This window comes from Rhincodon typus, chromosome 29, assembly GCF_021869965.1.
Source record: "Rhincodon typus isolate 14 chromosome 29, sRhiTyp1.1, whole genome shotgun sequence".
Taxonomy (NCBI): Eukaryota; Metazoa; Chordata; class Chondrichthyes; order Orectolobiformes; family Rhincodontidae; genus Rhincodon; species Rhincodon typus.
In genome coordinates, this window is record NC_063360.1 from 37780650 (window position 1) to 37795279 (window position 14630).

At 45.0% G+C, this 14630-nt stretch overlaps 2 protein-coding genes across 4 annotated transcripts in view; one reads left to right on the top strand and one right to left on the bottom strand.

Moving 5' to 3' along the window:
* LOC109916735 (small conductance calcium-activated potassium channel protein 2) overlaps positions 1–5459 on the top strand; it is a 221531-nt gene extending 216072 nt beyond the window's left edge. Inside the window, exons 7-8 of the mRNA XM_048614314.1 lie at positions 3607–3676; positions 4974–5459. Coding sequence (XP_048470271.1) covers positions 3607–3676; positions 4974–5258 — 355 coding nt within the window. The 3' untranslated portion in view covers positions 5259–5459. The remainder of the gene's footprint in view (positions 1–3606; positions 3677–4973) is intronic.
* Positions 1–14630, bottom strand: part of sugp1 (SURP and G patch domain containing 1) — a 59494-nt gene that overhangs the window by 3409 nt on the left and 41455 nt on the right. The window lies entirely within an intron of this gene.

Genomic DNA, 14630 nt, shown 5'->3' on the forward strand with positions numbered 1-14630 from the left:
GCCTCCCTAACCTGTTCTTCCTCCCACCTATCCCCTCCTCCCACCTCAAGTCGCACCCCCATCTCCTACCGACTAACCCCCTTGACCTGTCTGTCCTCCCTGGACTGACCTATCCCCTCCCTAGCTCCCCACCTACACTCACCTTTACTGGCTCCATCCCCGCCTCTTCGACCTGTTTGTTTCCTCTCCTCTATCCATCTTCTATCTGCCTCCCACTCTCTCCCTATTTATTTCAGAACCCCCTTCCCCTCCCCCTTTTCTGATGGCTGCAGGGAGGTTGGGCAGAGAATGTAAGAAAAATGGAGAGCAGCCATAATGTGGTCAATTTCTGAGGTTCTACAGCCACAAAGAAGCTTCTGTCACATTCCCATCAGCTATTTTGTTTTTGTTGCGTGGTCCTCGGATATGGAGGTCCTGGCTCATGTGCCCCGTGTCTCTGGGATAGCTTCACTCATCTCCCCAATCTCTTCTTCATCATTCACCTGTTCTATAAAGCACAGCTCAGAGGAAGAATTCTGTGGGAAACTTGCAGGAGGTGACCCTGCAGGAATTGAGGAAGTTCACCTTTGCTGAAAAGAGACACAAACTCAAAAGTTTTTGCTTTGCGTTCATCAGAACTGCCACACAATCAATAGAACTTAGAGAAGGAATGACAATTTACAAAGTATGTGAAGGTGCTGATTGGTGGGATCCTGGTTGGCATGGTGACGTGGCAGGAACTGTTAACTGTCAATCTTAGCTGATTACAATCACGCCAGGCTGGTACATCTGATTGGCCAGGGTGTTGCCATGGGGAGTGCAGCAGGAATACAGATGTGCTGCTGCTACTGGACAACACTTACTCGATAGTCCTGACTGTGCTGTTAAGAAGTACACTAGAAATTAAGATTAGTGGTCATGCTCACTATGTGATTCGTTTGTGTGTGCTAGAAACTACATATATTCACACACTCGGCCCCGGTCTTTGAAGGCAAAATAAATTTGTTCACACAACCTTTTCAATGAGGAAGTGTTAGGGAGACTGCCTATCCCTACTGCCTTCCCCATGGCAATGCCCTGACTAATCAAAACCCATCTGCCTGGCTTGAGCTTAACGATTTCAGATTAACTCCTTCTGCATCGCCATGCCAACTGTGGTCCGACCAATCAGTACCCTGTTCTCGTGCTGTATAAATTGGTGTTCCCTTCCTATGTTTGTCTTCTTAAGTCCACATCCTAATAAGTGCAAGGTGAAAATCTTTGACACTGTCACTTTTTAGCAATGTTTTAAGTTCTGTGCCAAATGCAGACAGATAAGTCGCCGAAAGAGCAGAAACTGATAAATGGAGAAATGAGGGAGGAAACTTAACAGAACCCACGAAACAGAACACCCATGGGGTCAGATGGAATGTCTGGCTAATATTACTGTCCATCACACTGGTAGAGCGTTGTGACAAACCGTTGAAACCATGCATACTGCTCCTCTCTTACTCCACAATGCAACTAATTGGGTGGATCTTTAAGAAGCATGGTGAGGTATTGCTGTTTGTTATACAGTATAGTTCAATTGAATCAAATATCCCTTCAGCTCCTCAGCAAAAGATTTAGAACATATCTTGTAAGATCTAGACTTTACTAGCATACAATAACTTTCCATTACTTACATAGAAGAGGAAATTAGCCCACGCCATAACAGGAGGTTACTCTGAGACTGAAACAGGAAGTTCATGATTCAAGCAGGAAGTTTACATCTTCTGTTAAATTAGAGAAAAAAAAGGGCACAGTTGGGACCAGCAGCTAATAGGAGGGTCTGAATGCAAAGTTTTGACTTCCTAATCAGGAAAATGAATTAGAAACCTCAAAGATGGGCCCTCAGCCTTCTCTCAGGTCTTTAAGACAAACACAGACTTTGTCAAGTTTGCACTTCAGAAATTTCTGAATGATGTATTCCAGAAACCAACAACAAAATTCCAAATGCAAACTGGATGGCGCTAGGGAATTGACGATCCAGATTAATGTTTTTTAAGCTGTTTACATTCTGCAGTGGTGTACTCGCCTTGCAATTATCGAAAGTTTTCCGAGAAGATATGTGAGATAAGAACCCAGTTGAAGGACTTGCCTCTGTCTTAAAGATAAAAAATAATTGATATTCTTGGCATGTATGTTGCGTGCTGAGCTGTCCATTTCTTTAAATATTTCCCCCTGAGATGTGGATGCTGACAAAAACTTGGCATTTATTGCCAAACTCTAATTATTGTCTTTGAGATGGTGATGGTGAAGGGCTGCTTTCTTTAACTGTTGTGGTTTCTGTATTGACAACAGAGTTAGTGGGGGATTTGCACTATTTGATTCAGAGATACTAACCTCTCCTTAACCAAGAACATTAGAACACAGAAGCAGCAGTAAACCATTCAGCCTCTCAAGTCTACTTTACCATTTAATAAGATCATGACTGGTCATCCATCCATCCCATCCTATCCCAATTTCCTTGATTTCCTCAGGGCTCGAAGATCTATTGATTTGAGGAAAATAATCCCAGTTTCCCAATGGACTTGAATTTCCTGAGCCAGGCCATATTCTAATAATCCTCCTCTGCATCCTTTTTACAGTATGATGCCCAGATTCAGATACAGTGAGGCCTAGTCATTGGTTCATAAAGGCTTAGAATCTGTGCCTCGATTTCACAAAGCCAAGGATTTGACGTGCTTTTTTAACAGCCTTATTGACTTGTCCTGTTTTCTTCAAAGTCACCTTTTGTTGCCTTTGCTGATGCTGAAAACCTTAAAACTGACTCAATAAGAAAGGCAGCAAAGACTCATTATAATTATTCCTTTAAGTTATCAATCTCTTGGAGCAGTTGATCAGGGCACGTGGGGGACACAGCCTCCCTTTACCCAGGCAGTGGGGAGAATGTGACACTTGCCCCACAGGGAGAGTTTGAGGTGAATAATATTGATACATTTTAGGGGCAGCTGGATAAACACGAGGGAGAAATAGAAGGGTAAGGTGATGGAGTGAGGAGGAGGGTTTGAGAAGAAGGTGATGAGGAGCTGGCACGTTCTCACAGACAAGATGATCTGAGTGGGCTATTCCTGTGTTTGTGTTGGGACTGATATGCCTCAGTAAGAATTGGGTTGAGCTGTGGGCTACAAGTTTGCTACAAATGCTAATTGAGAAGGCAGGAGGGCAGACGGGTCAATGAGAAGGTCAACCATGAACAGAAGGATTGTTGAATTTATCAACTCGCATGACCTGATGTTGTCGAATACATGTGCAGCCTACCCTTTGTCTAAAGAGGATTCTCACGTCTCACCCAATTGCTTCTTGTCATGGTGGGTCATTCTGTGACTCCTGACCCCTGCGTTGCTGACCATGGAGTGGAGACTGACCAAACCTTCAAACTTTAATGTCACCCCTAGGCACAGAAACAGTTAATCAATCTTTCAGGAAAGGTAAATGACATGAGATCCTCAACTAGCTTCCAACTGCTTGTGTCTGGGCCAGATGCTGCTTGTGTCTGGGCCAGATGCTGCTTGCTGCCTTTGCCTGTAGTTTTTTTTTAGTCATTTCTGCATGGCTGCAATGAGAGTTGTTTGACATAAAGTTAATGCTGCGTTTCCCACACAGATTAAGAGGTGTTAAAATGGAACAGAGGAAGTTAAATGATCAAGCAAATACACTGGTGGATCTGGCCAAGGTTGGTATCACAATGAACTGCACAAGAAACACTGGGAGGCCAAACAAACGTGTTGGGCAGCTTTGGGATTGCTAACTCTGAATGGGCCCATTCCTGAGGATTTCATCACATGACCTCCACCTTCAAACACCTGCTGTTGGTCAGCTGACATACTCATCGCCATGGCGCCCCTGCCTGACTACAGCCAATCAGAAAGCAAACGGACTTGTCACATCTAGTTAAATGAATCTTCCCTATCAATCCAGCAGCCCCCACTTCCAGTTCTCATCAACTAATACATATCCTTTTTTAACGCTCTGGTGATTTTTCTGCTGCATGTTGCTTTCAGCAGTTTCCTGGACATTAAGCTTTAATTCCGACACTGGGGCAAACATGAAAGATTAGCAGCTTCTGGTCTGCAAGGAGTGGGTGAGTGTTACTGATATCACCCAACTCCCAGATCAGAGTTGAGATTGATTGTGGGGCTGCTATGTATCAGAGGCCACAATGAGCCTGAACGCTCCTGGCCCAGGGAGGGCTTATACAAATTGTCCAGGCTTCCTGATGATTATCTGCATGTTCTTGCTGCACTGTGGGGGAAGGGGGAACGTGGGTTAGGGCTGAAGGGTGGTGATTGTGTGGAAGAGGCCAGGATTGGATTTGGTTCTGAGACCCTTCCCTTGTTGGGTAAGGTGTCAGCACTCAGTGTCCGCTCACACACAAGGACGGTTCACAATGGAAGGGGACATGGGAAGCTCAATCCAGTACTTTTGAGAGAGGAGAGAAAGCCCTTTCTGCCTCCAAACTCATTGTAGGGCAGAGTATGAAATCCCACCCATTGTCACTGGCTTCCAGCAACATTGACATCTCCACTACCCGAACAAAACATGGGAAATTCTGGAATAAAAGCCTTGGCCATTCTCTCTCTCGCTCTCTCTCTCTCTCTCTCTCTCTCATTAGTCTTCTATCATTCTGAAAGAATGATGATGGGGTTGGTGACTAATCACAATGCCCAATCTCGATCAGCATTAGCCACCCAGCCAAGTCTGTATCTATATGTGAATCCAGTCCTGCATCCATGTTTCTGATTCTTTACTGAAGTGGGCAAGGAGTTAGATTGAAGCTCCTGGGCCAGGAAGAAGCCCCAGCAGGGAGCAAATGAATAACATCAAACCCGGGCAGATGGGGAGGATGGTCCCAGGGAGGGTGGAGTGGGAGATCGTTGGGAATCATAAGGTGTAAGATCACTGGGTCTTCTCAAGCATGTTACATGCACAGTGTCCTTTTGACCTTGTTTGTTTGTGTCCCCTGTTCACAGACACAGAATGTGATGTACGATATCCTGTCGGAGCTGCAGGAGAAGAATGAAGACTTGGAGAAAAGGATTGTGACGCTGGAGACCAAACTGGACTCACTAACTGTCAGCTTGCAGGCGTTGCCGGGGCTGATCACCCAAGCAGTTGGCCAACAGCAGCGTGACCTCTTTGAGACTCACATGCACAGGTTTAAACTGGTCGCATACAGCTCGGAGAAGTCATGGACGCCAACTCGAAGGCGTCGCTCCCCATCAACAGCACCGCATACATCTTCTGACAGCAGCTAGGGGCCTTTCAGAAGTAGATGATCTGATCTCACTTGGCCATTGTATGGCTTACAATGTTAGCTTTTTTCTATAAAGCCATCTCTAATTTATAAGTTTGGTTTTAGGATACCAGAGTGAAGCTGCAGGTTACCATTAATATTTAAAAGGGTAAAGCAGCTCCCTAGGCTTTTGCCAAGGGGTTTGGGCCAGTATATCTAGGTTGAAGCCATCTCCCTCAAGCATTGTGTTTTCCAACCCTTCCCTCCCACCCACCTACTAATACAGTCGAGTTCTGGCTACCCTGCATATTGAGTATTGTACTCTCTGAGCAAGATCATCCCAGTCTGCAATTCAGAATAACATCTGAGAATCCTCAACTTAACGACGTGATTCAATAGGCTAAAGATTAGAGAAAGATTGTGGGAAGACGCCATTATTTCCCAGGTTCTGGAATACTTCTCACTTCCAGCTGGGGAATCTATTCTTTTTATTGGGGCATATGCTGGTTAGCAGCTTATGGACACATGGACAGTCTGTGAGCAGAATGCTGCCTCTACATCACCCCAATATCTTGTGTTCAAACACAGCTGGTAGCTCCCACTATAGTCAGAGAGTGGTCAAGTGGTGCTCAGTTAATACATGACCAGATCCAAGTTGTAGCCTGAGCTGAGGCGGCAATGGCCACTGGAGTAGCCCTCAGCACACCTTGGGTCAGAGGGTAATGGTGATGCAGGGCCATTCCCCCCCTCCGTCCCCCTTCAAGTCATGAAACAATGGCCAAGCTCCCCCTTGTGGAGCATGAGGAACTGCCAGGATGGGGTTCCAATGTAGTGACCCCCTGCAGCCTATCCACAGGCTACATTTGCAACATCTTTCATTAATATAACATCCTTAAGGTAGTGAAATATACCGAGATGCTTTGCTGGAGATATTCGGATGAAAGTTGACACCAGGCCGCATGAGGAAAAGCTTGTTTAAAGGGGTAGAATTTGCAGAGTCTCTGGACAGAGGAGAGAGAGTTAGAGAGACTCAGGGAGAGAATTTCACAGCTTAGGGTCCAGGCAGCTGAAGGCACAGCCGCTAATAGTGAAGTGATGGAAGTTAAGGTTATGCAGGAAGCCATGATTTGAGGAGAGAAGAGGTCTTGGAGAGTTGTGAGCTTCAGGAGATTACACAGAAAGGGGGTGTTAGGGTTGTTTGAAAATAAGGATAAGAATTTAAAAATTGAGATGTTATTGAACCAGCGGAGAATGCAGGTCTGTAGAGGGGATGGGTGCACAGGAGTTGGTGTGAATTGGGATGCATTGATGGCGACTTGGACTATTACCAACAGCCTGCCCACAATTGGCACCTGCAGGGGGTGAAATTGGTCTTCAGTGACATTGAATTCACTGTCTATTTTACACTGTTTACCAGCTTTATACTGTGTGCTATTATTGCAAACTGATTTCATCCCAGTTGACAAATGAGAAATAGGAAATGAAATTGGGCATTAGGCACGGTTTGGAGTTCAATTCGTCAGCGAAGTGTTTATCTTGGACGAAGTTGACTTTTAGATGTTGCTTGATTTTGCTATTTGCCCAGCACGGTGGCTCAGTGGTTAGCATTGCTGCCTCACAGTATCAGGGACCCAGGTTCAATTCCACCTTTGGGTGACTGTCTGTGTGAAGTTTGCACATTCTCCCTGTATCTGTGTGGGTTTCCTCCCACAATCAAGGATGTGCAGGTTAGGTGGATTGGCCATGGGAATTGCAGGGTTATAGATTGGAGGTGGGTGAGATGTTCTTCAGAGGGTTTGGTGTGTCTTGATGAGGTAAGTGGCATGTTTCCACACTGTAAGGATTCCATGAATCTGTGACATTTTAACGTGACCAAACAATAGTAAACGTGAGGGAGGTTTCAATGGCATTGACTGAAGAGTCAGCAACATTGACTAAACAGGCTGCAAAGGTTCAAGAAGGCAGCTCCCTACCACCTTCTCCAGGGCATCTAGGGGCAGGCAATAAACACTGGCCTTGCCAGTGATACCCACATCCCAAGAATGAATGTTTCATATTGGCATCGTTTGGACGCCCAAAGGTTTGGTCCAGTCAGTGATTGGGAAAAGTAACGTCATTCAATGGAAATCACCAACTTGTGGGTATCCTAAAAATTATGCTTTTGGGTGGGTGACTAAATTGGCCCAAATGACGTGGGCTTTTGGGAGAACTCATTTTGGAGATTCTCTGGGAGGAAACGAGGAGAATATTGCTTGTTGTCGCAGGATCGGTCAGTCACATTTTAAAGGAAAACATTATTCAGGAAAATCTAAGTTTAGCACAAGTGACAAGGGTCGAATGTAGGTCACTGGTTTCAGTCCTGCTACAGGTGTCAAATCAATACCAAAAGAAAGACAGAAATTAAGTTTGTGCTCCAGGTCAAATCACATGCTTAAAATAGCCCATTCCTCTACTCAAGAAATGGTCACCTTCCCCCAAAACCAGTCTTCCCCCCCTCCTCACTCCCAATATATACAGCTGCAAACCCCCAAACTACCCGTCACTGCACCCATCAACAAATCCCATAAAACACCCAATTGTCCACTCCCGCTGAAGTTAAATTAAAATTATCCCATTGGTTCCATTCTTCCCAACTTCTACCACATCCCATTCCCCTTCGCTGCACTCTACCAATCACTTTCTCCACTCCTACCCACCTTCCACCCCACCCTTCCCAAACATCAGCCCCCTGTCCCACCTCCCCCACCTCATTCTGCCCAATTTCTGTTTTCCGCAGCCTCATTTCCCCTCCCCATTCCTATCCTTCCAACAGCTTACCCCTCCATTCCCCTTCCTCCTCCCTGTCTCTCCCCCCCACCCCCATCTCTCCCTTCTCCTCCCTCCCATCCCTCCACTCTCCATCCTCCTCCCACCTCTCCCCCCCAACCTCTTTGTCTCCCCACCCAGTCCTCACACTGCCTCCTTTCCTCCCCAGCCCATCCTCCCCACTCCCCCTAACCTCACAACTTCCCTTTCACAAACCTTTTCTATCAGCTGCCCCGGACCCCTCAGCCTGCACTGACCTTTCTGACCCTAACTCCCCAACTGCCCTTTGACCCTTTCAGATCACTTCCCCAGCACAAACATGCTGCAGCTCCCATTGGCTCTGACCCAGCTGCCAGTCATTCCAATGTGAACCAATGAAAACTCAGATTGGCATGTTGACATGCCAGTCGTAAACCAATAGGGGATTGGGTTAATTTGATGCCTCCTGAAAATGTGTCAATGCTCATTAAAAATCCCAAATGTCTCTATAACTGGCGCAGTGTTTTTACTGCCTGAGCTGAGAATGTATGAGGTGACAAAGGTTCTTAACCCATTGCATTGACAAATTCCCCCTGGTCAATTTAAAGCTCTTGGTTTTTTTGTTTTAAAAACTGATTTCAAACCAAATTTGATTTAAAACTTTCCACCCCCCCACAACTACAACATTCCCCAAAAGTCAGGATCTGGAGATGTAACACCACACCTGTGATGTCAGCAAATGGTCAAAGAGAGCACGTTTTGTAATAACGTCACAGGGTTATGGTGCAGACTCCCTCTGGGTTGGATTCTGAAAAGGGAAAGATTAAAAAGGGAAAATGTAAGTTGTTGTGAAATGAAAGTGAAGCTGCTTTACTTTGTGCTCAAGCAGCCAACAACAGTTTGCATCTGTTTAGGTAAATGAAACAAAAACAGAAATTGCTGGAAAAACTCAGCAGGTCTGTGGAGAGAGAAACAGAGTTAACGTTTCGAGTCCAGTGACCCATCTTCAGAATAGTAAATATTCTAACAGGATTATACAGGGTAAATGCAGAAAAGATGTTCCCGATGACTGGAGAGTCCAGAACCAGAATACGATGTAGGACATTTAAGACTGAGATGAGGAGAAATGTCTTCACCCAGAGGTGGTGAACCTATGGAATTCTCTGCCACAGGAAGGGGTCAAGGACAAAACACTGAATGTTTTCAAGGGAAAATTAGTTCTTGGGGGTAAAGGGATGAAAGAGTATGGGGAGAAAGTGGGAACAGGGAACTGAATTGGATGATCATGTTGAATGTTAGAGCAGGCTCGAAAGGCCAAATGGCCTGCTCCTGCTCCTATTTTTTAGGTTTTCTATATCTATGATCTTAAGACTTTTTCAAAATCAAAACATTGTTGGAGTGGAAGCTAATGTAGATATGGTAACGCTGGATGCGATGGATGAATGGTATTTGTTCCAAATTAGGAGATGAGCAGCAGAATTTCAGATAGATTAGTTTTAGGCAAGTTTCAAGCTGGGACTGCAGCCAGGAAATGCATGTAGAGTAGTCAAGGGGCAACAAAGGCAGGGGTGAAGGTTTCACAGTCGATGAGCTAAGGCCAGTGCAGAGTTGCCACTGTGACAGAGATGGGAATTGGCCTTCTGAGGGTTAGAGAGGGTATGGGGTAGGAGGCTGAGCTCCAAGCTGTTTAGGACACCAAGATTTCAAAACAGTCTGACTCACCATGTGACAGTGGCAAGGGAGAGTGGGTGGAGGTGGTAGTTTTGGGAATAGAGTTTGTAGTGGAACCATTCCTTATATTACAATAAGCACTAGTCTCCATTTTCTAATCAGGTTGGGAGTGGCCAGTGCTGTGATATAATTGTTGGACTGATAGAGAAACTAAGTTCAAATTAAATCAGGAACACTGAATTCAATTAAAAAAGTAGAATTTGGAAATGGACAGTTGGTTCTCGTAAAAATGACCATGATGCTGTTGGATTTGTTAAGCACCCAACAAGTTCACTTTAGAGAAGGAAATCTGCCATCCTTTCCTACTCTAGGATTTTATGTGACCCTCCAGGTCCACAGAAACACAGTTTGCACTGGACTGCCTTCTGAAGGGTTGTACTGTCAGACCCATACAATCAATACTGACCTAGTCAGCCACCCCAAGAGTGAATAATTAAAAAATAGGACTCATTTACAAACTAGATAATTTCCTGAAAACTGAGGTCCTCATATCAAGTCCCCTTGTGCATACACTTCCAACAATTTTTATTATTCCACTGTCATAGTGGCAGGTAAGTGGTTAAAGCCACAACAATTAACATTGGTTTAGCTTTTAATTGTAAAATCACTAGAGGTTTGGAGAGTGACTGGTGTTGAGACCTCTGAAAGTGGTGTCCATGCACTGTGTAAAAATTGTGAATTTACCATTGAATGTACATTTTTTAATTGTTTGCTTGTTTTCTTGAGTTTTAACAAAGTTCAAAATAAAAATCTTTTTTTTTACTTATTTTCTTCAAAATGAAATGAGATCTTTGATGGGTGCAGCCTTTCTTCTCTAATATTCTAAGATAAATTTAAATCTGCCTTTTAAATTAGCAATAACATAACCATCCTTTATTTGTTCATCTTACAGAATTGATTTTGTACCGAAAGTCAACAAAAATGTTTCTTGGATTTTTACAACACAGCAGCTGGGCAGGAGTTATGAAAAATATTAGCATCTGTTCACTGATTCCACTCTGTAGTCTGTAACTTTTCTGTTCAGAAATATCTACATTATTTCATCTACATTCATTTTCATTGCAGTTCTCCTGAATGTTCCTGTTCCATCTGATTTTGAAAGCCTTTTCTGAAACTGCTTGGATTTATATCACTCCTTTAACAGAGCAAAACATTTCAAGGTTTTTGAAGCAAGCTATTATCAGACAGAATTTCACACTGAGACAAAAAGTATTGCAGTGTTTGGTCAAGGAGCTAGGTTTTAAGTTAAGAGTCAAAGGGGGAGGAGGGTAAAGTAGGGATTTGTTTATTTTGTTCATGGGTTTTGACATTGCAGGCTGGGCTAGCATTTGTTACCCATTCCTAATTTCCCTGGAGATGATGGCTGTGACCTGTCTTCATGAACAGTTGAAGTTTCTGTGGGTGTAGGAAAACACACAATTCTCTCATGAAGGAAGTTCCAGGCTGGAAGGAATGGGGATTGTTTTTCCAAGTCATGATGGTGAGTGGCTTGGAGGGCAACTTGCAGAGAGTGTGTTCCCATATATCTGCAGCTCTTGTCCTTCCAGATTGTTTAATTCACTTGTGGGATGTGGGAGTCTCTGGTTGAGGCAGCATTTATTATCCCTCCCTAGTTGCCCTTAAGAAGGTAGTGCTGAGCTGCCCCCTTGAACTGCTGCAAGTCCAGCTGCTGTAGGTTGACCCACAATGCCCTTCAGGAGGGAATTCCAGAATGATGACCTGGTGACTGCGTGGTAGCGGTTGTGGGTTTGGAAGCTGCTATCATAGGTTTCTTTCACTAAGAGGCCCCAAAACTGTTCAGAGTATTCCAGCTATGGCAGGCTAGTGCCTTGTATCGTTTCAGCAATACTGTTCCATTATCATTTTCCATTCCATTTGTCTTGACTTTTGCCTGCTGAACTTGGATGCTAGTTTTCAACATTCAAAACCATGGGCCAAGTGCTTGAAAGTGGGATTAGTGTGGATAGGTCAATGCAGACTCAATGGGCTGAAGGGTAAGACCCTCTGTCCCTATAACCCCAGTGAGTTAGTGAAATTTGGAATAATAAAATCTGGATTTAAAAGCTAGACCATGTAATCATCATTAATTGTTACTGAAACATATTTGACTTTGCCCAAGTCTTTTCGGGAAGGAAATCTGCCATCCTTGCCTAGTCTGGCCAACGCGATTCAAGACCCCACAGCAACGTTCTATGACTCTTAACTGTCCTCTTAAGTAGCCTAGCAAGCCACTCAGTGGTATCAAATCTCTACAAATTCTGAATAAATAAACAGCAATAGCAAAACCCATCCCATCCATGCCACCATTATCTCCATCCCTGGATATGTCCTGTCCCACCGGCAGGACAGACCCAGCAAAGGTGGCAGCACAGTGGGATATAGCTGGATGGGAGTTGCCTTGGGGGTCCTCAGCATTGACTCTGGACCCCATAAAGTCTCATGGCAAGGGCAAGGAAACCTCCTGCAGAATACCATATACTGAGCTGGTGAATCAGTCTCCTCTATGTTGAGCGCCTCTTGAAGGAAGTATTCAGGATGGTAAGGGTGCAGAATTAGAATTAGAATCCCTACAGTGTGGAAACAGGCCCTTCGGCCCAACAAGTCCACACCGAACCTCAGAGCATCCCACCCAGATCCATCCCCCTATGACCCACCTAATATACACCCTCTACCTCCCTGAACACTAAGGGCAATTTAGCACGGCCAATCCACCTAACCTGCACATCTTTGGACTGTGGGAGGAAACCGGAGCACCCGGAGAAAACCCACACAGACACGGGGAGAACGTGCAAACTCCACACAGACAGTTGCCCGACGCTGGAATCAAACCCAGGTCCCTGGCGCTGTGAGGCAGCAGTGCTAACCACTGTGCCACCGTGTCGCCAATGTACTCTCTGGGTGAGGGATTCCAATGTCCATCATCAAGAGTGGCTAAGCAGCAGCACTAATGACTGGGCTGGCCAAGTTGTAAAGGGGACTGCTGCTAGACTGGGTCTGCAGCTGGTGGTGAGGGAACCGACAAGATGGAAAAATATACTTGACCTCATCCTTACCAATCTGCCAGACAGAGATGCATCTGTCCATGACTGTATCAGTAAGATTGACCACTGTGCAGTCGTTGTGGAGACAAAGTCCCATCTCTGCACCAAGGATACCTTCCTTCTGTCTCAGCAAATGCCTCACTATTATTACCAACCAGCCAGGAGATCGACCCTAGCCGATTGAAGTGTCAGGAATTTATGCCAGGGCAGCACCAGGCAAAGCTAAAAACCTGGTGAGGCTACCAAACAGGACTACTCTCGTGGCAACAGCATAAGGAGCAAATTACAGAGCGAAGTGATCCCACAACCAACAGATCAGGTCTAAGCTCCGCAGTCCTGCCACATCCATTTGTAAATGGTGGTGGACAATTAAACAACTCTCTGGAGGAGGTGGCTCCACAAATATCCCCATCCTCAATGATGGAAGAGCACAGCACATCAGTGCAAAAGATAAGGCTGAAGCATTTGCAACAATCTTCAGCCAGAACTGCCGAGTGGATGATCCATCTCAGACTCCTCGAGATATCCTCGGCATCACAGATACCAGTCTTCACTCTCCCAAACCCATGACCTCTACCACCTTGAAGGACACGGGCAGCAGATACATGGGAACCCACCCCCTCCAAGTTCCCCTCCAAGCCACTTGCCATCCTGACGTGGAAACATATCACTGTTTATTCATTGTCGCTGTGTCAAAGTCCTGGAACTCCGTTCCTAATGGCATTGAGAGTGTCCTTTTTCCCAACAAGACTGCAGTTCAAGAATGCAGCTCACCATCAGCTTCTCCCTCACAATCAGTGATGTGAAATAAATGCTGGCATAGCCAACAATGCCCAAATCCCCTGAACAAATAAAGTCTATAATTTGATCGTTGTCACATTCCTGTTTGTGGAAGCTTGCTGTGCACAAATTGGAAGACCCATATTCTCATTCTGAGAGCGAACATATCCCAAAATGTCCTTCATTGGTGTCAAATACTTTGTGGTGATCCAAGATTGTGAAAGGTGTTCTAGGTTTGCAAGTTAATTTTTTTATTTCCTGCCCCAGCTTCTAAATTCATCAGGATGGTTAGTGTTTAACACAACCTTCTGATTTACTAAGCTTGTCCGTAACTCAGTCCAAATGGGACAATGTTGATGGAACTTTACTCTGTATCTAACCCTGTGCTGTTCCTGCCCTGGGAGCGTTTCATGGGGACAGTGTAGAAGGAGCATTGCTCTGTATGTAACCCCGTGCTGTTCCTGCCCTGGGATAATTTTCAAATACTCTATTAGGGTATCTCCTTCCACTACAGTTCTACTGTACTGTCCGCAGCATGCAACTGCTAGTTACTTGCTTCTTTCTTCCCCTATTCCCATATGCCCTCCCCTCGCAAACCCCAAAGCAGCCCCAGGTCCTTCCATCCACACTTCTGTCAGACAATCACCTCATTGAGTCCACCTGAGAATATTCATAGGGTCCAGTCATTCATTGAGAGTAGGAGATTGCTCAAGATGTCTGATTGCTCAGGGGGACTGAGAAGATTAATGCAGCCATTGAAAAGCCATTTGCAAACAGACGTGTGCTAAATGGCTTTGTGCTCCAGTCTCTAATTCATTGCCTCCGTTCCTCAAAGAAGCTGTAGAACCAGAAAATTTCCTGACACTGCTTAATTTTCACTGTGTGTGTGTGTGTCTGTGTCTGTGTGTGTAAAACAGTGCATGTAAGTGAGTGTTTTGGGATGTGTATGGGTGACTGTGAGTCTATGTGTGTGTGAGTGCATATGTATGAGTGACAGTGTGTGGCAGTGAGTCTATGAGTAAAAGAGTGTGTGTGTGTGTGTGTGTGTGTGTGTGTGT